Genomic DNA, 26,101 nt, shown 5'->3' on the forward strand with positions numbered 1-26,101 from the left:
CAAAATATACAACGTGGCAAAGCATTGTGGCGTCGAAGTCAAGCTTTCATTACTTTGGAGCCATCAGAGCTAAAAGTGCAGAGTAATTTCACAGAGATTTTACTTACTGTTCAAGCAGTAATTTCCACATTCTTCAATGGAACAGCATAAAGCAGAAAAACATACAGATTTTATTTTTCTGAAGTAAAAAAACCCATTCTATATTCTATTGCCATTTTATACATGCAGCAGTTAATGTGAATGACATTCTAACCCAGAATTTTGCAAGGGGAAAAAAACAAGGCAGTCTAGCTCAGATAAATATTACGCTTCTCCTCAATGTTCCTGCAAGTTGTGGCTTTGAACCCATAAAAGATGCCACAGATAAGAAAGCAAAACCTTGATCTGATGGCTGCTGCTGCAATTGGCATGATCAGATTTGAACGGTGGCCCTGTATTCCTGTAAACGATGTCATACCAGAAGACCAGCCAAGACCCCTGAATATTCTTTCTCTAAATCAGGTCAGTGGTCTCTAGCTAACACTCAATCATTTGTTGGATTAAAAGCTTCCCCTGTGATTAATTCATGTGTTAAATCTGGCTTTGGTTTCTTACAGATAATAGGTTTTACACTTCCATTAGTCAAGATGAATCATTTTCTCTACCAAAAATAAATAGGGCCAAGAATTTACTGAAAAGGCAAACGAGGCAGGGGTAGGATTCACATAATTTACCTACCGGTTCACCCAGCAACACCAAAGAGGCTCGCACGGATAGCTTGAAAGCGTGGCAACGCTCAAAGACCGCCATCGGTATCAGCACTGGTAAACTGAGCTGTTGTTTAGCTCAGCTGAGATGTGGCAATTTGCTCTGCCATGCTAATAATCTGAGCTAATAAAAGGGAATATCTGACAGGGAATGATGGGGGTGGGAGGGCAGAGCCAACCAGAGGTGGCATTTGCCAGTTCTCTGAACTGCTCAAAGTGGCTGCTACCAGTTTGCCCAAACCAGTCCAAAACACCTCTTAAACTAGGGCTTTCTTCCTGCAACTCCTTTTACCTCCTTGGAATTATATCCACCAGCATATTTATTCTCTTTCTTTCTCTTTCTCCCTCTTTTCTTTTCTGGATAGGAGGATTTATCTCCAAATAAAGCACCATGCAACAATCACCCATTCATTTTATTGATCAGTTGGTTGGTTGGTTGATAGGGAAATTTAAAAAATCGGATTCTATATGATTCTTGAGTATAGAAAAGTCTAGGTAGGCTCAGAGTTAGAATAGAATGGACTGGACTGGACTGGACTGGACTAGAATAGAATAGAATAGAATAGAATAGAATAGAATCCTTTATTGACCAAGTGTGATTGCACACCCAAGGAAGTTGTCTTTGGTGCCTATGCTCTCAAAAGAAAGAAAAAGTTATGATTACACGTAAACATGATCTCGCAGGCTGGGATCCCGTTCCATATCTTTGCCACCTTTCCTTTACAAAATTAGAAGCACATTTAAAAACCATTCAAGTTTGAGCAACTCGCAAACACCTAGAGCAGTGTTTCTCAACCTCTGAAATTTTGGATTTGAACTCCCCTGGCTGGCTGGGGGAATTCTGGGAGTTGCAATCCATGCATCTGAAAAGATGAGGTTGAGAAATACTGCACATTAGCTGCAAGAACAGCTGGTGTCCACGAACATTTGCCTATCCTTGCATTACTTAATGTCTATTCTCTTTCATATGTATTGTATATTGGACAAAGAATAAATAATAAATAAATAAAAAATTACAGGAATATGTCTTGTGCATAACATTTCTGAGAATATTTGTTTAGAAATTACTGTATATCCCCAATAGACCTGTAATATATAGTTGAGGGCATTCGTTCTGACAGTCCCATGGAGAAGAATGGGAAAGAGAAAACAGCCACGTAAAAGTCTTCTCCAGAGCTGAACAAATAATTACAGTACGAAGAAATATACTGCCACCTACTGCAGTACGCCCATGTTGCATTTTAGTTGTTGGGAAAAAAAACTAAACTCACTTAACAAGGCTCCTTGTTTTAAAAAGACTATCAGTTCACCCGAGTCCAAAGAGACAGACTTCCTTTTCCCCTTTGCTTTCGTAAATAATTCTTTGGTGGTCTCTGAGGTGTGACTAAGAAAGGATTTGTTCTAGCGGTCAAATTACAAGCGATCCGAAGAGCAGCAAAGGATTAGAAGCTGCATTTAGAGCAGAGGCCCGTTAGCACAAAAGGGGATAAAGTTACAAGGCTATAAATCCTCTTGCTTAAGGACATGAGCTGAATCCTGCTGAATAAGACAAGAGGAAGTTTTTTTCCCTTCTGGTGTACTAGGAGCACTGAACTTTTAAATTCTCGCTTCAGGATGCTTCAAAGTTAACCTGAGCTCTGAAATTCGTCAGGATTTCAGAGGTGGTATTTAGTTTAGGAAACTAACAATATAACCATGGGAATTTGTAATGAGATAAACTTGGCTTATCTGAAACTGGAGAAAGATTGGCACAAGTTAAACAAATGAGGAGATGGCACACCACGGTTACTATTGGTGTGAGTGTGTGCAAAATTCAGGAAAGAAACAACATTGTGGGCAGCATTCCAGCCTATAAAATCATAAATTTGGGAACGTCCAAAACAAATTCAGCAGCCACCAAAACCACAATTATTTAATTTAATTTAATGCACCAATGCTCTTGAACAACCGGTAAAATCAATCTAGGTGCTGATTTAGGTTAGACAGAAAGGCAATAGATTGAATTGATTTATTAATTTTATTAACTGCTGGCTTTGATCCTCAAAATCCCTAAATGGAATGGAACTGGTTTATTTGAGGAATCCCCTCTCCCCAATTGTATCAGATTCTCCCATTAGATCCATCAAAGAGAGCATGCTGCATGTTCCATCATTTGATGGGGCCTAAACAGTGGGTCTTCTTGGGTATGGTGCCTGCCTTGTGGAATATCCTCATTCCTTAAGGCAGCCTGGCATTTTACCCATGATTCTACAAAAGTTCTCCAACTTCTGTAAGACCTGAAGACTCCAGGGAAATCAATGTGGCTCCTTTACTATTAACATTGCCTATTATTTCTTTTTTATCTGTGTTTTATCATTTTTACTGTTTTTAATTGTTGTCATTTGCGAATTATTATTTTCAGCTTTGTTGTACGCTGCCCACTTGTTTTGTGAGACAGTAACTATATAAATTTGAAAATAAACTTGAAATAGTAAAAAACAACAACAAATGAATGTATCAAATAACGTGGCAGCTTTAACAAGAATTTATCTGTGAACATTCTAATGTCTATCAGTGTTTACTAACCCTTCTGTGTCTCTCTCTGTATTTTCATAACACAAGCATTTTGTATATGATTAAACAGCAGAAAATCGTATGACTGACATTTCCTGTAAGAGTTGGCAAGCAAAATCATTCTCAGAATGAGTGCATATACAGTGGTACCCCTACCTAAGAACGCCTCTACTTATGAACTTTCCTAGGTAAGACCCAGGTGTTCAAGATACTTTTGCCTCTTCTCAAGAACCATTTTCCACTTACAAACCCGAGCCTCTGAAACTGTAACCGGAAAAGGCAGGAGGAAGCCACCCTGGGGCCTCTCTAGGAATCTCCTGGGAGGAAACAGGGCCAAAAAAGGCAGGAAGAAGCCTCCGTGGGGCCTCTCTAGGAATCTCCAGGGAGGAAACAAGGCCAAAAAAGGCAGGAAGAAGCCTCCGTGGGGCCTCTCTAGGAATCTCCAGGGAGGAAACAGTGCCAAAAAAGGCAGGGAGAAGCCTCCGTGGGGCCTCTCTAGGAATCTCCAGGGAGGAAACAGGGCCAAAAAAGGCAGGGAGAAGCCTCCGTGGGGCCTCTCTAGGAATCTCCTGGGAGGAAACAGGGCTGGAAAAGGTAGGGAGGAGCCTCTGTGGGGCCTCTCTAGGAATCTCCTGGGAGGAAACAGGGTTGGAAAAGGCAGGGAGAAGCCTCCACATTATTTGCTTTTACATTGATTCCTATGGGAAAAATTGCTTATTCTTACAAACTTTTCTACTTAAGAACCTGATCACAGAACGAATTAAGTTCATAAGTAGAAGTACCACTGTAAATGGAATTGGCATGATTATAGCACTATATTACCTTTCTGGCAGTTTTGCCCTTCGAAACCCAAAGGGCAATCACATTCATACCCATCTTTCTTGGGCACGCAGGAGCCTCCGTTGCCACAGGGGACATTCACACAGGGATGGACCGTGTTCCCTAAGTTGACTCCAGTTGTGAAATCCTGCTTCGTGTCTATCGTCCGTTCATTCAAAACTATCTTTGTTTAAAAGACAAGGAAGAAGCTTTAAAGTTTTTTTACTTGAAGTTTCTACTCTACTACTTTAAATATTTATTATCCATCAAGTTAATCTTTTATGTTAGGCCTTTTTATTCAATCAAAGCTAGAAGAGAAAAAGAGTTATTTGGGGAGGTCAGTCTAACATCTGTTTACTTTCATTTAATAAGTTGCCTGAAAACAATCTTCCAAAAGATTCCACTGTTTATCCTCAATGGCTTGGAGACAGGATTGTAATATGAATGAGCACTTTGGGGCTAAGTAATCAAAAGGCCTTGACTTAATTCCAGTTTTTTTAAAAAAAATAAAATAAAAACAAAAACACTGAACCATTCTTAAATATTTAGAAAGTTGATCCCTGAAGTATAGAAGAGTTTGACCAGGACAGAAGTTTGCAAAAGTTCTTGCAAGCCAAATTAGAGATGCAGAAGAATCTTCTCAGCAGAAATTTTAAAACAGAAACTTCCTGCCCCAAAACCTATTTAATTTCCCATTTCCAGGGAAGAGTGCATTTTAAAGGAAATATAGCAGTCATGTACACCATTTGTTTCTTTCAGAACTTATATTGGAAAACTATTGTTCAATAGTTTGGATTTGGGTACTCTGGTTAAGAAATTTTAGACTGCAGTCATGTTTCTAAAAGGTTTACCCAAAGGTCTTTCCACAAAGAAGCTTCTATGGTGGTATTTTTCAACCATCAAAAAGGTATTTGCAGGTATTTGCCTCTGCAGACTCTCACTGCCAGACTGACAATCTGTGCTAATCTGGTACCAAAAAACTCCCTTCCTCTATCTTCAGAAAGACGAAATAATTTCATTTGGTTTTTGGAGGCTGGGGAATAATTTTTGAAAAAACTATGGCCCTCCTTCCTGTTCTGCCTGACTGGTTCAGGCAATGCGTAATAGTCCAAGGAAAAGAAATCAAACACACATGTGCTCTGCTAATCAGCAAACTTATATTAAATAAGCAAAAAAGGGTTACTCAAAACAGTTCTTAGTGTCCAAAAACAATGATAGTGCAAGGCTTACTTCAGCCGCATACAAAAACACAGGAAGAAACAAACAAAGACAACCTGGAATGAGCAAAGACGTTTCAGGAGTCCTTTTGAATCTTTGAAGCAAACAGCAAGTCCCAGAGTTTTCACCTCCCACTTGTCTGAAAAAGCTGGGTTGAAAACTCCAACGGCACGGAACAGAAACTTCAGAGCAGGAATAACACAGATAAACAGCCACAATTTGCCTTGGGCCTCTGTTCCCTTTTATCCCTTTAGCCCTCATTAAGGAAACCACACCCAACCCTCAGTATAAGAACCACACCCAGCCCAGGTGCTACTATGATGACTTGTAATACTCCTTCAGCCGATCCCTTCTCTGCATAGCTCTTCTGCTACGCAGATCAATATATTGATCTGCAGAAGAATCCAGAGATGAAAGACTGTCTGAGGGACTGTATGTCAAATCCCCTGGGCTGTCTGCTGAATCCTGCGTACCAGTGGCCTCGTCCTCCTGGCTGTCTGCCACGTCTTCCTGGCTGTCAGCCAGGCTTTCGCATTCAGTGTGTGCCGCGTCTCTCCCATCTGTGGGAGCAACGGCTGGCCCAGGCCCAAACACAACACTTCCTAGCTTCTCAGCTGTATATTTGTCAGTAGATTTTGGATTTATCAGAGATTCTGGCTGCAGATAGAGCAATATCAAAAATGAATAAAAAATGGAAGATGCCCAAATCATGGCCTGATACCTACATTCTTGTCACTCTGAAAATATGTATATACATGCCCAGTTCTGAATTCTACATAATTCTATATACAAAGTATAGACTGATTTCTGCCCTACTCATAAAGAGATTTGGACCTCTTTAAGAGACCTGTAAAAAGCAACAGAATCAAACAGACTCGGATCTTATGTTAACCCTAAAAATGTAAATAGCCAATAGTGAATACATTATTTTGAAAAACAGATACCTTCTGAATACTTCCAGAGAATGGTTTCAGAACACCGGAGTTCTTTTTCACATCATCATAATTTGGTACTCCACCTATGAAGATCTCAGGGTTACATTTAATCTGCGTAAAAGCTCCCTGCCAATAAATAACAAACATGAAAATAAATGCAAGAAAAATAAAATATATCTTTAGCTCAGTGCTTCCAAATAGTGGGGCGCCCCCCCCCCTGGGAGGGCGCAGGGCAATGTTGGGGGAGTGTGACCCCAGGGGATGTGCTTTTCTTGGGCTGCAGGGAGGGGGGGGGTTTGCACCGAACAATATCACACAGCACAGAGCAGGAGATATGAAGTGCAGATAACAAACCCTTAAGAGACACCAGGGAAAATAGTTAACAGGGATGAAGAGAAAGGAGGAGAGAGACAGAAATAATGAGACAAATGTCTCCCGAAAGCTAAGGTGAAGAAATATGATGAAGCATAAGAACATAAGAACATGAGAAGAGCCATGCTGAATCAGGCCAAAGCCCATCGAGTCCAGCATTCTATGTCATACAGTGGCCCAACAATTGTACATGGGGATCTTCAGCAGAAAGAGAAGGCAAAACCCTCCCTTTTCCCTTGACCTCCAACAAGGGAATCTTGCCTGCATCAACCAACATAGAGGCGGCACATGGACATCGGTTTCAATAACCACCGATACACTTGGCATCCATGAATCTGTCTAATCCTGCCTTGAAGCTATGAAAGCTGACAACTGTCACGACCTCTTCTGGAAGTTAATTCCATATAAGCATATGTAACGATTGGCTTCACTCTGACTATGGTAGAAGATGAGAAAAGACCGGTATGTTTACTGTGTCTAAAAATGTTGGCAGCGGACAGCATGAAGCCAAATAAATTAAGGTGTCACTTAAGCACATTACACCCCAATCATGCTGATAAGCCGCTTGAGTTTTTTCAGCAAAAATGTGCCAAATATTGCAGACAATTGTCCCAGTGGAGAGTTGGGACGGGGGCGCAAAATATTTACTTCTTCCTTGGTGGGGGGATAACAAAATAATTGAGAAGCACTACTCTAGCTGTAGAGCAGAAATGGGTTACTCCCAATTACTCGCACTTAACAATGAACTAAATGGTCACCATCAGTGAACTGTTGCACAGTATTACTTAGTCTGTTGTGTAGAAGTTTGGGTGGGTCAAGGCGGGCAATCAATGGTGGGTGGGGCATTTTTTTATTTTTTGCATTTTTATGGGACTGGTCTCTGGGCATCAGGTGACATGCGTTGTCAATGACAATTTCGTTGTAATGACAATGACAATGAAGTATTTTATATTCAGACCGGTTCTATAGAACAGTGTTTCCCAACCTTGGCAACTTGAAGATATCTGGACTTCAACTCCCAGAATTCCCCAGCCCGCGAATGCGGGCTGGGGAATTCTGGGAGTTGAAGTCCAGATATCTTCAAGTTACCAAGGTTGGGAAACATTGCTATAGAACCAGTAGCGGGAATTCCCCCCCCCCGCTCGCTGAACCAGGAGCATGTCCCAAACCAGCTCAAACCATCTTGTTTTTTCCTTCTGCACATGCTTCTGCACTGCACATGTTTTTTGGCACTGCAGATGCACATGTGCAATGCGCATGTGCCCTCATGGTGCAGGAAGAAGTGAACTGGCAGCGAGATAATTTAGAACCCACCTCTGCTGTAGCGTGAGAATGGTTGCTTCAAGGAGCAAAGTCCTTCACCTAGGTAAAAAAAAAACTGGACACACATACAGCCTGGGAAAAACCCCTCTCAGCAGTAGCGACTGCGAAAGAGATCTCAGAGTCTTGGTGGATAATCAACTAAACATGAGCCAACAATGTGCAGCAGCGGCCAAAAAAACCAACATAATCCTAAACTGTATCAACAGGGGAATACACTCCAAGACCAGGGAAGTCTTAATACCACTCTACTACACCCTGGTCAGACCACACCTGGAGTACTGTATTCAGTTCTGGTCACCACACTTCAAAAGTGACATTGAAACTCTGGAGAAGGTGCAGAAAAGAGCAACCAAGATGATTAGGGGACTAGAAACCAAAACTTACGAGGAGAGACTGTGGGAACTGGGCATGGATAGCCTAGAGAAAAGGAGGGTCAGAGCGGACATGATAGCAGTCTACAGGTATACGAGGGGTTGCCACAGAGAGGAGGGGATCACTTTATTCACCAGGGCACCAGAGGGTGGGACGAGGAACAATGACTGGAAGCTGACCAAGGAGAGATTCAACCTGGAAATAAGGAAGAACTTCCTGACGGTCAGAATGATCAACCAGTGGAACAACCTACCAGCTGTCTCCAATACTCTGGACATTTTTAAGAGGAGATTGGACTGCCATTTGGCTGGGGTGCTATAGGGTTCCTGCTTGGGCAGGGGGTTGGACCTGATGACCTGCATGGTCCCTTTCCACTCTAACAATCAATCAATCAATCAACAAATATATAATAAATAAATACTGAAGTAATGCAAAATGAAAATGGACACTGAAGACACACATCTGGCTTTCCTTCTGATAAAATAATACATTTTAGACTGAAGATGGCTCCATGCAATGCAGATCCGATGACAATAATAGAACAAAGAGTCAGCAAGTAGACCACTCTTTGATAATTCCTCTGGACAAGGAGTGGACTTGAGATTGCCCAGAAGTACTCCAGACAATTACTGGTCATAAGGAGACCATAAGATACGTTAGCTGTCTCTGGTTGATGTAAAACTCTGGGAGATGATGAAATAACCAACTGTTCAAACCATGGTGACTGCTTTCAAAGAATATTACATTTGTATACTTCCTTTTCTAATCACTTTGGAAATTGCTTGTTAACTGCTTTTTAGATGTTAGGAAGCTTAGAACTGATAGTTTCTTAAGCTCCAGATGAATTCACTTTTTAACAAAAGACTACAATTTAAGAACTTTCTCTTTTTATAAACAGCAAAAAGGTGATTAAAACTTTGACTTTAGAAAGTTACAAAAGGACTAAGCATCCAGAGAAATTTGAAACAAGTATTAATTATAATGAATCCTTCCCATAGGAAAATGCTAATTAAAAATGCTTTTAAAATTATTTTCTAAAAGTAAAATAAGATTTAAAAAATTAGAGGGAGCTAGAAGGAAATAAATATTACAATTAAAGGAGAAGAACATTTAATGAAGTAATTTTTTTTACTATTAGGTATGTTGAAGGAATTTTTTTGAATAATGAACCCAGCAGTTAATTTTAAGATTGTTTGCTCTATAGAGTGTGTTGAAAAAAATGTTATGGTAGAGGAGCAAGTTCTACCTGACAAGATCAGGACTGACTTCAAAGCAAATTTCTACAAGAATGACATGAAAAAAAGATGCTACACTGGACATAGAAAAGAAACTGGTTCATGTCTTAATAATTAAAAGGGATATTCAAATAACAAGGCTTGTTAAGATTTTGGAAAACTTTGTGAAAATGGACAAAGAAAAGATGAAAAAAACCAAGTTCTACAAGATTGTTTGGATGGACTAAAGATTAGATTGTTGGCTTCTAAGTAAAATGAAAGAATATAAAGTTGGTTTATTTGATTAAGGTCAAAAGAAACCTGTTGTATTGCTGGTATCACTTATTGAATGTTCCTTGATATCAGGACTGAAATGACAATTCTTTAATTAATTTAATTTAATTTATTCAACTTCTATGCCGCCCAATCCCATAGGACTCAGGGTGGCTTAGAACAATATAAAACAATACAATAATAAAATAATAAAAAGAAGTCAACTATTAATAATAATTATAAAACCCCATTATAAAACCATACTAAAAGAAACCCCTATAAAATCCCTAAATCCAATCTAATAACTACATATATACCAATTGAACATGATTCGTCCATGCCTGATGTTAAAATTTACTGTCCCCAGGCCTGACAGATCTTGACAGCTTTTCAAAAGGCCAGTAGAGTGGGAGCAGTGCGAACATCGGGGGAGAGTTGTTTCCATAAAGCCGGGGCAGCTACACAAAAGGCCCTCCCCTGCAGTCCTGCCAACCTACATTACTTAGTTGACTGGACCTGGAGAAGGCCAGTTCTGTGTGTTGTGGTTCAGCCTGAGGCTGCTCAGGGACCGGCTGTGTCTCTGCTGGCTCCATGCCCGGAGGAGGATGACAGCGAAGAGGAGGGGGCTGAATAGTCGGATGGGGGAGAGTAAAATCAGGAATGAGATGAAGGAGAACAGCATGAGAGCCCGGGGGGGGGGGGGGGGCTCTCCCCAGCCAGTAGTTTGGAGTCATTAGGTGATGAAGCTCAAGCCATCATTGACATGCGACAGAGACGGTCAGATCAAAGAAAGGAGCAATTAAAGAAGTATTATCAACACTGAATTAGGAACAGCTGGGTTTGGGTGTGGTCCTCCTTAGCAGGGTTTAAAAGGCAGGCAAGCCCTTGAAGCCATGTGGAGTGTTATCAGTTGGAGTTACGGTGTCCTGCTTTGTTCTCAACGTCTCTGTTCCTGGCTTGTGGCACAGCAGTTTGGAAGACCAGTGGGAGGTGTAGGTCTGCTATCTACAGCCTCGTCTTGGCAGCAAGAATCCTGTATTGCTGCATGGACTTTTGCCTTCGTGGATATATCTGAAGATACAGCGTTTTCCTGTTTGTAAAGACATTTTCTGTTACCTGTGTTTTTCTTGAACTTTATAAACTGCCTTTGCCTTTTACCGGTGTGTCTGGCTTCTCTTTTTGGGTTGGTCTTGGCTTCCGGAGTGACGCAGACAGAACACTGTGTGATCTAATAGGTCTCTGGGAAGTATGTGGCAGGATGGTCCCGTAAATATCCAAGCCCTAAGCCATGTAGGGCTTTAAAGGTGATAACCAACATGGATTTGTTTATAGATAAGAGATGGGATATAGGAAAAAGAGATCATTTATTCTATTTTATTAAAATTATTTATGCTTGTTGAGTTAAGGTGGGAAGTCATTTCTTTGAATTTTTATTTATTTTTATTTTGTTTTGTTTTCTATTTCTCTATTTTTCCCTTTCTTGTCTGTCCCTGCCAAGCAAGAATTCTTTTTATTCTTCTATTTTTTTTAGTTGTATTAGTTTTTATTGCTTTAATTTTAAACTGTAATAAAATTACTATTAAAAAATAAAAAAGCTATTTTTACAAAGTCACTGGCTTTATTTCACTGAGCAGAGTATTTCATTAAAATCTATTGAAGGGCTTGTTTTATTTTTTTTGGTATCAATTTAGAAAACATTTAGAAAACATGCAGAGAAAACAGTTTATTAATTTTTTTAAAAAACCCAAACTTTAAAATTAAATAAATCTCACCTACAAAAAGATATTGACAAAATTGAACGGGTCCAAAGACGGGCTACAAGAAGGGTGGAAGGTCTTAAGCATAAAACGTATCAGGAAAGACTTAATGAACTCAATCTGTATAGTCTGGAGGACAGAAGGAAAAGGGGGGACATGATCGAAACATTTAAATATGTCAAAGGGTTAAATAAGGTCCAGGAGGGAAGTGTTTTTAATAGGAAAGTGAACACAAGAACAAGGGGGCACAATCTGAAGTTAGTTGGGGGAAAGATCAAAAGCAGCATGAGAAAATATTATTTTACTGAAAGAGTAGTAGATCCTTGGAACAAACTTCCAGCAGACGTGGTTGGTAAATCCACAGTAACTGAATTTAAACATGCCTGGGATAAACATATATCCATCCTAAGATAAAATACAGAAAATAGTATAAGGGCAGACTAGATGGACCATGAGGTCTTTTTCTGCCGTCAGTCTTCTATGCTTCTATGTTTCTCTGTGCTTGTGAATATATAGATATCTTACCTCTGCCATTCCTTCTACTGGAGTTTGCTGATCAACTTGCAAAATGCCATTTTTGGCTGTGCGTGACACTTTGAGCTCATGCCACTGGTTTAAGCTGATGGGGTCCTCGCTCCTATTTCAAAGACAAAATGAAACAGTGATGCTTGATCCAATGAATGGAATGAAAGAGATAAATCAGTTTTCTGAGATTAATCACATAGAAGACATTACTTGCATAAGTTGCTTAGATATTTTCAGGGGTGGGCTGCTGGGAGAACCTCTAATTAAGATTCTGTGCATTTTTTCAATTTCATTATAAGAAAATCAAATTAAGATGTTTTATAGGTGGCATCTCCCACCAAATAGAATTGCCAAAATGTTTCCCAATATGTCCCCAAAATGTTGGAAATGCAAGAAAGAAATACCATATATACTCGAGTATAAGCCGAGTTTTTCAGACCAAAAAATGGGCTGAAAAACCCGACCTTGGCTTATACTCGGGTCACTGAGGAGTCACCACAAGAGGGCGCCCCGCTGGAGCCCGGCAGGCATTGCTTCAAAAATGGAGCCGCCTGAAGAACTGGAGCCGGGTGAGACATTGATAGAAATGGCGGCGGGGCCCTGCAGCTCGTCTCTCTCATTTCCTCACTTGCTTTCTTTCTTTTAAAAATATTTAAATACTGATAAATAAATATGCTGTCGGCTGCTTCCTCTTCTACTCTTTTGTTTTCTCCTGTCAGTTGCGGTCGTGGAGGAAAAGGAGGAAAGGAAAGAGGTGAGGCTTCTTTTTCCTTTCCTCTTCCTCCGTTTCCTTCGCAGCTGCAGCTGCCGTCCCAAGTGGATCTCTTTAGCAAATCTGCTTCCCGGAACAACACATGGGGCAATAAAGGGAGACGGAGGAGGAGGGAGGATCAGGGGTGGAAGGGAGATCCAGCCAGTGAGCCAGCCAGCAAGCTAAAGGGGGGGGGGGACAGCATGAACTCTCTCCAGGCTTCTAAAAACTTGTCAAGTTTAAAGATCCCTGGGTTAGAGTTAAAAATGCAAGAGTCTTCAAACCTGAAAAGATTAAGGCTTGTGGACTTCAACTCCTACTCCTGAAGTAGCATGGCTGGGGCAGGAATTCTGGGAGTTGAAGTCCACTAGTCTTAAAACTGTCAAGTTTAAAGATCCCTGGGTTAGAGTTAAAAATGCAAGAGTCTTCAAACCTGAAAAGATTAAGGCTTGTGTACTTCAACTCCTACTCCTGAAGTAGCATGGCTGGGGCAGGAATTCTGGGAGTTGAAGTCCACTAGTCTTAAAACTGTCAAGTTTAAAGAGCCCTGGGTTAGGGTTAAAAATAGGTTTTAGCTTGGTTGCTAAGTGAGCTACTTTTTTTACTTTTTAATTTATTGTTATTACCAGATTGCTTTTGTTTACCCTCTTTTAAATTTACAGAGCTAGTTTACTGGTTTTCTTTAAAATAAATATTCTAAAACATTTAATCTACTGATTTCTCAATTAATGTAATTTTATTGGTTTCCATTTTTATAAGTTACCAGTAGCCACTGCATTTTCTAACCTCAGCTTATACTCGGGTCAATAAGTTTTCCCAGTTTTTGTGGCAAAACTGGTGCCTCGGCTTATACTCGGGTCGGCTTATACTCGAGTATATACGGTAGGCTCCTATTATCATCAATGGTGGACTTGTGATAAGGCCAAGTTATATTGGAAAAGGACAGAAAAACTGATAAAAGAAATAACATTACAAGAGGTAGAAAAAACCCCAGAATTTTATTTATTAGGCATAACGAAGAAGAAATACAAGAAAGATATTCTTTACTTAGTAATTCATATTTTGACAGCGGCCAGGATAATTTATGCGCAAAATTGGAAGGGAGAAAATGTCCCCAAAGAAGAAGAGGTAGTAAAGAAAATATTAGATTGCGCAGAAATGGATATGATGACAAGACGGTTAAATAACCAAGATGAATCAGAATTTTATACTATTTGGAACAAGGTCTATATGTGGATAAACAAAAAGAAAAACAAAATGTAAATGACACGGAAAGGTATAAATATATTAAAAAGATCTTTTTTTTTCTTTTTCTTTTTTCTTGTTTATTCTTTCTATTATAATGTTTGAACAAAATTCTTCTTTTCATTTAAATTAGTATGTGAATTTAATGAATTTATAGTGTATTCTTTTTCTGTATGCAAATAGGCTTCTAAGATGAGAGGGGTAATTGTAACCCCACTTATATGTTTAATGTTTGTAAGTCTGTTTGTCAATTTTATGAAAAATCAATGAAGTTTATAATAATAATAATAATAATAATAATAATAATAATAATAATAATAATAATAACATTCTGTGCATTTTGTAGAACCGCCAAATCCAATTCCTGGCTGATCTCCCCCATTCCATCCCGCCCTTCCCAGGACATGGTCCATTTTGGATGATGTAAGTACAGGGCGCGTGCAGGCTCAGGGAAAGCAAAAAACGGGCCTACCAAAAGTTTGGGAATATTAAAAATGGATATTTTTTTAAATGGATGTTTTACCTACAGGACTATCTCTTGCCTCATTTATCCCACTAGTTGGTCAGATCCCATCAGCTAAGCAATGCTGGCTAGCAGGCCCTAGGGGAAGAGCCTTCTCTGTGGTGGCTCCGGCCCTTTGGAATCAACTCCCCCCAGAGATTCACATTGCTCCCATTTTACTGGCCTTTCGGAAGATGCTGAAGACACACCTTTGCTGCCAGGCTTGGGGCTGTTGAATATAGATATTCTGTTCCAGTCCACATTATGACAGAGATATGGATGGATGGGACTGAATGGTTTTAATGATATGGGTTTTAGGCTTGTTAAATTGGATTTTAGTTTGTTTGATGGATTTTAGTTTTCAAATTGGTTTGCTTTTAACTTCAATTTCCACTGTACTATGTTTATGTATTTTGAGTTTTCGGAGAAGGGCGGCATACAAATCAAATCAAATCAAATTTAAAAATTAATTAATTAATTGATTTTTTATGTTGTAAGCCACCCAGAGTTTCTGGAGAAGGGCGGCCTAGAAATCGAAATAATAAATATATACATGTTTTTTTAAATTTTAGAATGTTTATTTTATGGTCGTTTTTGTATTGTATTCCACCCAATTTTTTTGAGATGGGCAGCTATATAAATGAAAATGAATAACTAAAAATAAATTGTTTTGCTCACGGTTAAGAAAAAACTTATGAAATAATGGGTCAATTGTAATTGGATTGCAGCTTGGCTGTTCCAACAATGAGAAGCTGAAATTGCTTCTCTTTGTAGAGTACTGCAGAAGAGCTATTACTTAACCATCATGCTTCAGATTAGTTTTAGGATCTAGAGAACTGCTTATTTTAAAATAGAAATTTTAGATGCTCAGATATAATACTATTATGATTAGTTTCTAGGCATGACTTCTATAGTTTAAGAGGCTCTGCAATTATAAATCACTTTAAATAATCAGGTAAAATAATAAAATAAATTATTTTAATATAAGAAGTATAATAAACCAACTATCAAACTCCCAGAGATCAGTCAAAGTTCCAGAGGAAATAGGGTAGCTGGAGAACTTCATCTGAATCATGAAATAAAAATATACCATGAGACATGGGAATTAAATTGATTTCATTTAAGTTTTAATGAAAGTTAAGTTTTATTGTTGTGAGCCGCCCCGAGTTCTCGGAGAGGGGCGGCATACAAATCTAATAAATTATTTATAATTATCCACTGAATATTTTTCTTTTTTAAAACTTACAATGCATTATCTGATTATAAACTGATCTTTTCTTTTATGCCCCAGCTCAGGAAGCTCAAACTGCCCAAGGAGCTGCTGATACAGTTCTACAGAGGAATAATTGAGTCTGTCATCTGCACCTCTATAACTGTCTGGTTTGGTGCTGCAACCCAACAGAACCGACACAGACTTCAGAGGACAATCAGAATTGCAGAAAAAACAATTGCTGCCAACCTGCCTTCCATTGAGGACCTGTATACTGCACGAGTCAAAAAGAGGGCAGGTAAAATATTTACTGACCCCTCACATCCTGGACACAAATTGTTTCAACTCCTACCCTCAAAATGTCGCTACAGAGCACTGCACACTAAGACAACTAGACACAAGAACAGTTTTTCCCCGAACGCCATCACTCTACTAAACAAATAATTCCCTCAACACTGTCAGACTTTCTACTAAATCTGCACTTCTATTCTACTAGTTTTTCTCATCATTCCTATCACCCATTTCCTCCCATGTTGACTGTATAACTGTAACTTGTTGCGTATATCCTAAGTTTTTTATTAATATTGCTTTTTCATTGCTTATTTGACCCCTATGACAATCATTAAGTGTTGTACCACATGATTCTTGACAAATGTATATTTTATTTTATGTACGTTGAGAGCATATGCACCAAGACAAATTCCTTGTGTGTCCAATCACACTTGGCCAATAAAAATTCTATTCTATTCTATTCTATGTACAATGAGAGCATATGCACCAAGACAAATTCCTTGTGTGTCCAATCATACTTGGCCAATCAAATTCCATTCTATTCTATTCTAAATGCAGAAGGAGAATCATAAGGATTATTGCTTAGGTTGGAAAAATTAACTGCAAAAGATATATATTAAGGGGAAAGCGAGTGACAAAATGCATGGATTAAAAATGCATGCCAAATTTTTTAAAAAATATTTACACCAGGTTGGGGGAGCAATAGCCCTTTTATCACCTGTGGGCTTCAACTCCCAAAATTCCTGAACCAGCCATGTTGAAGTCGAAGCCTCAGCCTATGTGAGTTGAAGTCCACAAGTCTTAAAAGGGCCATGGTTCCTCATTCCTGATTTATACAGATGAAGGTTTGCTTTTGAGGATCCCAGGAAACAGAGTGAAATAAACTTGTGCCTGAAAAAAAATATTGACTTCATGAAAGTGAAATAAATTTGCCCATCATTAACTAAATTGTTATGCATGTTGTTCAAAGTGTTGGTTATGACCTTTAAAGCCCTTCATGGCATCGGACCAGAATATCTCCAAGACCGCCTTCTGCTGCATGAATCCCAGTGACCACCGATTAGGTCCCACAGAGTGGGCCTTCTCTGGGTCCTGTCAACTAAACAATGTCGGTTGGCGGGCCCCAGTGGAAGAGGCTTCTCTGTGGCGGCCCCGGCCCTCTGGAACTAACTCCCCCCAGAGATTAGAACTGCCCCTACCCTCCTTGCCTTTCGTAAACTCCTTAAAACCCACCTTTGTCGTCAGGCATGGGGGAACTGAGATATCTCCCCCGGGCCTATACAATTTATGTATGGTATGCTTGTGTGTATGTCTGCTTAATAATGGGTTTTTTAAAAAATATTTTAAATTGTAAATTATTAGATTTGTCATGAACTGTTTTATTGTGTTGTGAGCCGCCCCGAGTCTACGGAGAGGGGCGGCATACAAATCTAATAAATAATAATAATAATATTGAAAACCAAGGCAAAAAATGTTGAAAGAGTAAAATAGCTCTGCTATGAAGGATCTCTTAAAATGGGTGGATTGTGGCGGATATTTAAAATAACGTGTATTATTTAAATCAGTTTCGGTGTTTGTTGCCCATGCGGTATTCTCTAAGGATACCCAATCACTGCACAATTCTAATTATGAAAAGAGGCATTGAGAAAGGACTGTTATTCACAATTGATGTGTGAGGCTTCCCACAGGAGGAATGTGAAAAGTATGAAGGTAATCCTTATAAACTGTCACTAATCTGTGAAGAGGAAAACAGCCAATATATAATAGATAGATGTAAATTGAATCCCCCCCAGACATGTTAAATTTAGTAATTTTTTATAGAAGAGGCAGAAATGTCATGCCAATTCTAACAATACATAAATTTAAATTGTAAATACCTGTCAGGCTTTCATTTTTATCATTGATGAGCCCTTAACATTTCTCCGAGTATAAATATCTTTTTAAAATGCTAGGGAAACAATAAACCATTTCTTTGCTGCCTCCTTCCCAAATTATCTACTCATGCCCTTTCCCTCATGATTGTAAGAATAGTTACGGTTTAATTATCCTGGGTAAATCAATAGACATTAGGGTAATCATCACACCGGATCAATAGGTAATAAAGACCTTGAGTAATAAGTAAAAATATGCACATTATACCCTGCTTATAGTGCAAGTCTTAATTGCTGAATGCTGACTGCTTTCATTAATTACGTTACCCATTGAATGCCATTTTCCTGGCACTGAAATCACTGTGGTTCTTTTTTCTTTTCTCTTCTGACTAACCATGTTTAATGCTGTGATCACTGAAAATTATTTAGATTGCGGATTATTCCATAAGCTTTTTAAGGTGCTGCAAAACTATTATTCATTTATGAAAACCTGATCCACATACTTTATTTATTTATTGATTGATTGATTTTGTCCAATACACAATGAGTAGTGATGGGCGAACCCAACGGTGTTTGGGTTCGGCAAGTTTGGACGAACTTTACGCAAAATTCAGCCGAACCTGAACTCGAACCCGAACGGGGAATCCCTCCCATGAAGAGATTCTGGGGGTGGAGCTTTGATGTCACCGGCTGGTTGCTAAGGATGCCAAGGTGATGACTTCCTGGATTCCATGGAATCCAGGAAGTGATCACCTTGGCGTCCTTAGCAACCTGCCGGTGACGTCAAAGCTCCGCCCCCGGAATCTCTTCATGGGAGGGATTCCCCAGCTCCTTCAAAGGGAGGTCTTCACGTAAAAATAAACATTGTTATTTTTACGTAAAAGGACGCTGCAGCGGCGCTGCAAGCAAAGGTTGGTCCTTTCACATAAAAATAAACATGTTTATTTTTGGAATCCAGGAAGTGATCACCTTGGCGTCCTTAGCAACCTGCCGGTGATGTCAAAGCTCCGAATGCCGAACACGACCCCGAACTTTGCCCGACGGTTAAAAAAAATTCATGTTTGTGTTCGGCATACCGAACACCGCAAAATTCGGTACAGACCTGAATTGTGTGAGTTCGTTTCGCCCATCACTAACAATGAGGGTTTTAGTGGGTATACACATAGTATAAAATACATAATGAAGGTTATAGAGGATATACAGTGGTCCCCCGATTATTGCGAGGGTTCCGTTCCAGGACCCCTCGCAATGATCGGTTTTTCGCGAAGTAGTGGTGCGGACGCAAACTCCTCGCTGCTGCCACGCCCGCCGCTTGTCTTGTCTGCCCGCCGCTTGTCCGCCGCCTGCCTGCCCACGCGCCCGCCTGCCCTGCGCCCGCCCATGCCGTTCGCTCACGCCGCTTCCCAGCTGAGTCCTGAAGCCAGAAGGCAAAGGCGAACTTCCGCGTTTGGCTTTGGGACTCAGCTGGGAAGCGGCGCTGGGGTCTCCCCACCGCCCACGCAAACTCCTCACTGCCGCTCGCCCGCCCTTCGCCCGCCCACGCCGTTCGCTCGCGCCGCTTCCCAGCTGAGTCCTGAAGCCAAATGCGGAAGTTCGCTTCAGGACTCAGCTGGGAAGCGGCGCAAGCGAACGGTGTGGGCGGGCGAAGGGCGGGCGAGCGGCAGCGAGGAGTTTGCGTGGGCGGTGGGGAAACTCCTCGCTGATGCCCGCCGCTCGCCCTCCCGCCAGCAAGAGGGGGAAGACCCAGGGAAGCCGCCCAGCAGCTGATCTGCCCAGCGCCATCTATGCATGCGTGGCCATAGAAAAAAGGGCGCGCATGCGCAGATGGTGTTTTGACTTCCGGGTTGAAAAATCGCCATATAGCCGTTCGCAATGATCGGGATCGCGATACCCGGGGGATCACTGTACTGATAGTAAAATATATCTAAGAAAGAATAGAAGAGAAGATATAGGAATAAAACACATCAATGAAAGAATAGAAGAAGAGATATAGGAATAGAAGAAAGGTGTAGGAGATATAGGAGAGCAATAGGACAGGGGACGGAAGGCACTCTAGTGCTCTTGTACTCGCCCCTTATATATACTGTACATCATTAAATACATCTACCTTAGTAACATTTGATTTTTGGATTTCATCAAATTACAAATCATGCATGTTAATTATCTACTGTTTTGGACGATCCTTGTGGGAAAGAATTGAAATAAGGAATGCCATAGACAAACACTTAAAAAAAATTGTTTACCTGATAATAGCAGTTCCTGAGCCGCAGTCAAACCTGAATTCCACATAGCTGTCCACAATGCAAATAGACAGGAAGTCTTTGCTGCCTGTATCGTAACTATACAACAGGACACCATTGGCTGCATCTGGACGAAATGTGATCTCAAATTCCATGAAAGAAAGATAGCTGACTGGCTCTAATGGCCAGGGGGTAACGGCATAAGATTTCAGAGTCTCGTTGAATTGAGGTACGGTGAGGGTGAAAACTGAAAGGCCCAAGCAAAAGAAAAGCACGTTAATCCTTCAAATGGCCATTTGTAATTTCCATCTCTTTATTTATGGTATAAACATTAATTAACCTACTCAGGCTTCATGCTCTCGGGAATCCAGAGCATGATACCATGGTCTTTTGAGACTGAAGGATTCCAATGCAAACATTAACATTTCATTGCAAAAAATTAATATTAGATTTGTGCTATATTGTTTTTATTGATGTTGTGAGCCACCCCGAGTCTGCGGAGAGAGGGGCGGCATACAAACCTAATAGATAGATAGATAGATAGATGGATGGATGGATGGATGGATGGATGGATAAAGGCATCATTTAAAGACATTACACCCCAATCATGCTGATAAGCCACTTGAGGTTTCTTTAGCGAAAATACGCCGAATATTTCCAGCTTATTTATTTATTTATTGGACTTCTATGTTGCCCCTCTCCGGGGACTTTTTTTTCCTTCTTCCTAGGAGGGGCATAACAGAAGATAATTGAGAAGCACTGCCATAAAGTAACATACAAAAAAGAAGACGGTTCGTCGTTATGAATGAAACGAGGACTTCCCTACTATAATTGATATGGCTTTTGTTACTATGTAACCACAATAGGAAGTACTGGCAACTAACAGAAACAAGATGGAATTTAGATTTAGATTTAATTGGATTTGTATGCCGCCCCTCTCCAAGTGAAGCTGCAGGATCCAATCTGGGCCAGTTATCAGGACCAGAATGGAAGCTTTCAGTCTCACATTGGAGCCTATCGTCAGGGAACTTCTTTCTCACCAGAATATAATGAGAGAGGATAGATTCAAAAAGGAGTCCAAAAGCTCAGAAGACTAAACCCCTGGTGACCAGTCCATATGGTATCCTGCAACATTATTCTGGGACATGTACAGTCATGGGCAGCTCCCTCCACGAGAGGGGATGCCATCCAGTTAGTGTTGTTGTTAGCTCTGGCCCAGCTCCTGCCCCAAGGACTGTGGATGTGGGGGAGACATCCACATGCTGCAGGCCTGTTTTGCCCCCGGTGGAATCTGCTGATGAAGGCTCCTCCGACCAAGAAGACATGAGTGACAGGGAGGAGGAGAGTGGGGCAGACAGCTCAGAAGGAGATCAATTATCTAGCTCCTTCTTGGATTCAGAACAAGAGTTAATGATACAGCCACGCATGCGGAGAGCGATGCATAGGCAACAACAACTGAGAGATTATTATCAAAGAAAATGAGGCCACCTGTGGTTGGGTGGGGCTGTAGTAATTAGTGAGGCTGCTATAAAGAGCAGACTGTGGTTTGGCCATTGTGGAGGATTACCTGATTGTTGTGTTTCGTGCCTGCTTTGCTGACTTTGACCTTTTGTGTGCTGATTTCCCCCCGCTTTGAAACTAAACCAGGGCAAAGTGTGTTTCACTTTGTGAAAGAAGAAGGACTGTGAATTGCCTCACAGCTGCAAGCTAAGTATCACAGAACTGATAAGGGACTTGTACAAATTACCAGTTTGTTTGGAGACGAGTGCTCTTTGCTATACCAAAAGAGGGCTTAGTTTAAGTGAATTTTCATTATAAAGAACATTGTTTTGAATTTTCAAACGTGTGTGTGTCTGAAATTTGTACCTGTGAATTTTTGGGAGGAGTCTACCAGAGAGCCCGACAGAACAGTTAGTGGAAATGGAGAATGCGCAGAAGCAAAAATACCAGCAAAAATAGCTGAAATCTTACTTGCGCTGGTGAGATTTTGTCAATTTTTGCTGTTATTTACTTCTGCACGTGCGCGGAAGCAAAAATATTGGCAAAAATGGCCAAAGTGTCACTTGCGCTTGTGAGATTGCATCAATTTTCACTGTCTTTTGCTTCTGTGCAGGCCCGAAAGCAAAAATATTGGTGAAAATAGCCGAAATCTTGCAACATTTGGATTGCTGAGCATGTGTAGAAACCAAATCTCGTGTGGGGCTGAAGACCGTCCAGGTAGCGAGGTAAGTGGCAACCCAGCCCTGGACATGTATATTTGTTTTCATTCATGGAATGAAATTTACAATAATTGAGAAGGAACAAAGAAACTACTAGAGAACTTCACACACGTTGTTAAAACATAGTATTGGGCTTTCTGACAAATCTGAAATAAGCTAGAGCAGAATTTGGCTTTCTATTCCTTCCCACACCCATCCTCTGCTTCTTCAGGGCCAGGATAATATTTTGGCAGAAACAGTTTTAAGTTTTAAATACTGTAGCATTTTAAGATTTAAAACAAGTGCTTAATTTTAAACAGATTAGTGAAGCTGTAGTTCAACATGATCCTCAGACCAAGATCCTTGGCTCACATCACTGAGTTCAGACAGTGAACATGAACATTTGATGGGAACGGAGAGTGGAAAGAGTATACCTAACTTTTTCTTCACTTTCATATAGAATCATAAGGTCCTAAGAATCTTTTGAACCGGTGGTGAGTTGCTACCAGTTCGCCCTGGTTCGAGGGAACTGGTAGCAGAAGTGGGAGGCTCCGCCTACCCTGGGGGTGGGCAAAGTTGGCTCTTCTATTACTTGTGGACTTCAACTCCCAGAATTCCTGAGCCAATCATGCTAGCTCAGGAATTCTGGGAGTTGAAGTCCACAAGAGCCAACTTTGTCCACCCCTGGCCTACCCACCCAGACATCATCAGGGACAATCTGCGCATACACAGAATGGCACATGAGTAATCACACACTCACACCTCTGAACCAGTAGCAAAGGTAAGTGATACTCATTATTGCTTTGAAGGAGTATCCAATTCAGCAATAGGATATTATTTGTGGAAGCCACAGGATCGCGGATGTGCAACAGATGTTCTGTAAGTATGGATTAAAATGGGTGTTTTTTTGAATCAGGTGCCCTGCAGAAATTCTGGAGTACAACTCCACTTCTAACTGATCTAGATCTGCTGACCTTCTTCACAGTGGCGGCCTTTAAATCCAAGCGGGCAAAGGCAGATGTATCGATCCGCTTTGTTGGCTGTGCAGGTACCACCATTAATGCAAGAAGCTTCATCACAAATCCCACTGCTACATTCACCTAAAGCAGAGGGGGAAAAAATAAAACAGTGACTTATTATTCAGTAAGTAAGTAAGATAGGTTGGATTTGATAGGTGCCACTTCATGGTTGATTGAATGGTCAAGTATCATTCAAATCAATCCAAGAGTTCAATAAAACTTCTTTTTTTCTATTATAATTTCTTGCTTCCTATACAAACATGAGAGTAGAAATATAAATGTGTTGCCTTCTAGATAACGCATAAACCAATTACGTGGCTGTATTCCAGGCTATAAAAGGTTTCACAAAATGGTAACAATAAAGCAATAATTGCAACATTTTTCTACAAATGACACGCTTGCCAGATTTTATACTCTTCATTAGCTTCCTTCTTGTTCTTTTGGTCAGCCTACTCCAATCTCTAGATTAAGTGCCATATAATTTAAGTTATCTCATTTTTTTCTATAGTTGATTGAACCTATACTAAGCAGCAGGATCTCTTATTAAATCATCTGCAGGATCTGTTGTTAAGTATTCCATCTGCAGGGCAGATAATCATACTGCCAAATTCAGACAGTTCATCTTAAAGTATTCTGGATGGTGAACTAAGATTTTTAAACAATATAAAAGGGTAGTTCCCTATTAAAAATATCTGTACCAACGTATTGCCCATGCTCATGGCAATGCTCTATTTACATCCTGGTCCCAGTGCCCGGGGATGGATGGGAAGCTAGCTTTCCACGATCTTCCCAAAAACTAACATCCTCATATCCATCCATATCTCTGTAATGGGCTCTTCCCTAATGAAAGTGTCATGAGAGAGATGAAAATGTTTCCTCAACCCCATTAGATGACACTGTTTCATTATGGGGACCAAAAACATGCCCAATCTTGGTTACCATACTATCAAATACAAAGCAGATACAAAAAAGATTTAATAGAATATGGAATATGTAAAAATCCCAACGAAATAGACAAAATTCTAACAGGTCCAGATAAAAAAGTTATTACTAAAATGTATAATTATTTATTAAATTATGAAAATATAGAAGAAATAGTCAAACATAATATGATATCATGGATGACAAATTTTGGTTACTCAATTCAATTAGATGATTGGGAAAAATTATGGAAAGTAAATTATAAGATGACATTATCTATACCATATAAAGAAAACCTATACAAAATGTTCTACCGATGGCATTATGCCCCAGCACGCTTAGCTAAAATACATCCGAGTATAAGTAATAAATGCTGGAAGTGCAAAACAGCCATTGGAACATATTATCACATCTGGTGGTTATGCCCGGAAGCAAGAAAATTTTGGACTAGAACACAGAGCTGGCTGGAAGAAATATTGGAATATAAATTAGAAACAAAACTAGAAATGTATTTATTAGGAATAATCAGAGGTCAACACAGCAAAGACTATTATTTAATAACACACATACTAACATCAGCAAGATTGGCATTCGCACAAAATTGGAAACAAGAAAAGACACCAAATGAAGAGATGGTGATCAAGAAAATGTTAGACTACGCTAAATTAAGTAAATTAACGTATGAATTACAGGATAAACAAAATAAGAACTATTACAGAGTGTGGGAGAAACTGTATAACTGGATAGAAAAAAAAACCAAGAAAGGGAATTAGTATTAAGGAAATATAATGAAAAAAAACCCCAGAATTGCAAAATATTAATTATTATGTATATAGATAAGTATAAATGTTTAATGTTGTTTGTATGTTTGTCGATATAAAATAAAATAATATTAAATTTTTTTAAAAGGAGCTGGGCAGCATAGAAATACAATAAATGAAATTAAAATTAAATTACATTCGTATCACCATAAAAATAAAAAAAAACCATGCCCAATCTGGCAGATCTAGTAGGACAAGCTGTCCCCTAATCTCTAGAAGATTAGAAAAAGATGTTCCTGCAAATCACACGGTCCTGCTATAATAAACAGGTAATCTACCTGTGGAACATTTCCAGCATGACGCTACTTCTGATGGCCTTTAGAAAACCCTGAAGATTTTCCCCCTAGCATTGGACCAGGGTACTGCATAAACATCAATATGTGTTAATCTATGTGAAATATGTTTTGATTTCTACAATACAGTATAGGCATTTATACATGTGGGTCACTTTCTTTTGTTATTACAGATGAAACTCGAAAAATTAGAATATCGTGCAAAAGTTCATTGATTTCAATAAGGCAACTTAAAAGGTGAAACATAATATATGACAGACTCATTACATGTAAGGCAAGATAGTTCAAGATGTGATTTTCCATATTTGCAATGATTAAGGGATACAACTCATGAAAACCCCAAATCCACCATATCACAATATTAGAATCAACACAGACTGTGGAAACTTTTGCACCACATTTGGAAACCAAGGAACCAGAATATGGAGAAAGAATGGAGAGGCACACACAGCAAGATGCTTGAAGTCCAGTGTGAAGTTTCCACAGTCTGTGCTAATTTGGGGAGCCATGTCATCTGTTGGTGTTGGTCCACTGTGCTTCATTAGGTCCAGGGTGAACGCAGCCATCTACCATGAGATTTTGGAGCACTTCGTGCTTTCTTCTTCAGATGAACTTTATGGGGATGCTGACTT

At 39.9% G+C, this 26,101-nt stretch overlaps 1 protein-coding gene across 2 annotated transcripts in view; it reads right to left on the reverse strand.

Moving 5' to 3' along the window:
- EGFLAM (EGF like, fibronectin type III and laminin G domains) overlaps positions 1-26,101 on the reverse strand; it is a 197,907-nt gene that overhangs the window by 16,982 nt on the left and 154,824 nt on the right. The window contains exons 14-19 of one of the 2 annotated variants that reach the window (XM_070743425.1): positions 23,390-23,515; positions 20,221-20,464; positions 12,108-12,219; positions 6,281-6,397; positions 4,122-4,302; positions 108-131 (exon numbers count right to left, since the gene is read on the reverse strand). In XM_070743425.1, coding sequence (XP_070599526.1) covers positions 108-131; positions 4,122-4,302; positions 6,281-6,397; positions 12,108-12,219; positions 20,221-20,464; positions 23,390-23,515 — 804 coding nt within the window. The remainder of the gene's footprint in view (positions 1-107; positions 132-4,121; positions 4,303-6,280; positions 6,398-12,107; positions 12,220-20,220; positions 20,465-23,389; positions 23,516-26,101) is intronic. The other variant, XM_070743426.1, reaches the window with a different exon arrangement.

Source organism: Erythrolamprus reginae, chromosome 2 (assembly GCF_031021105.1).
Source record: "Erythrolamprus reginae isolate rEryReg1 chromosome 2, rEryReg1.hap1, whole genome shotgun sequence".
Taxonomy (NCBI): domain Eukaryota; kingdom Metazoa; phylum Chordata; class Lepidosauria; order Squamata; family Dipsadidae; genus Erythrolamprus; species Erythrolamprus reginae.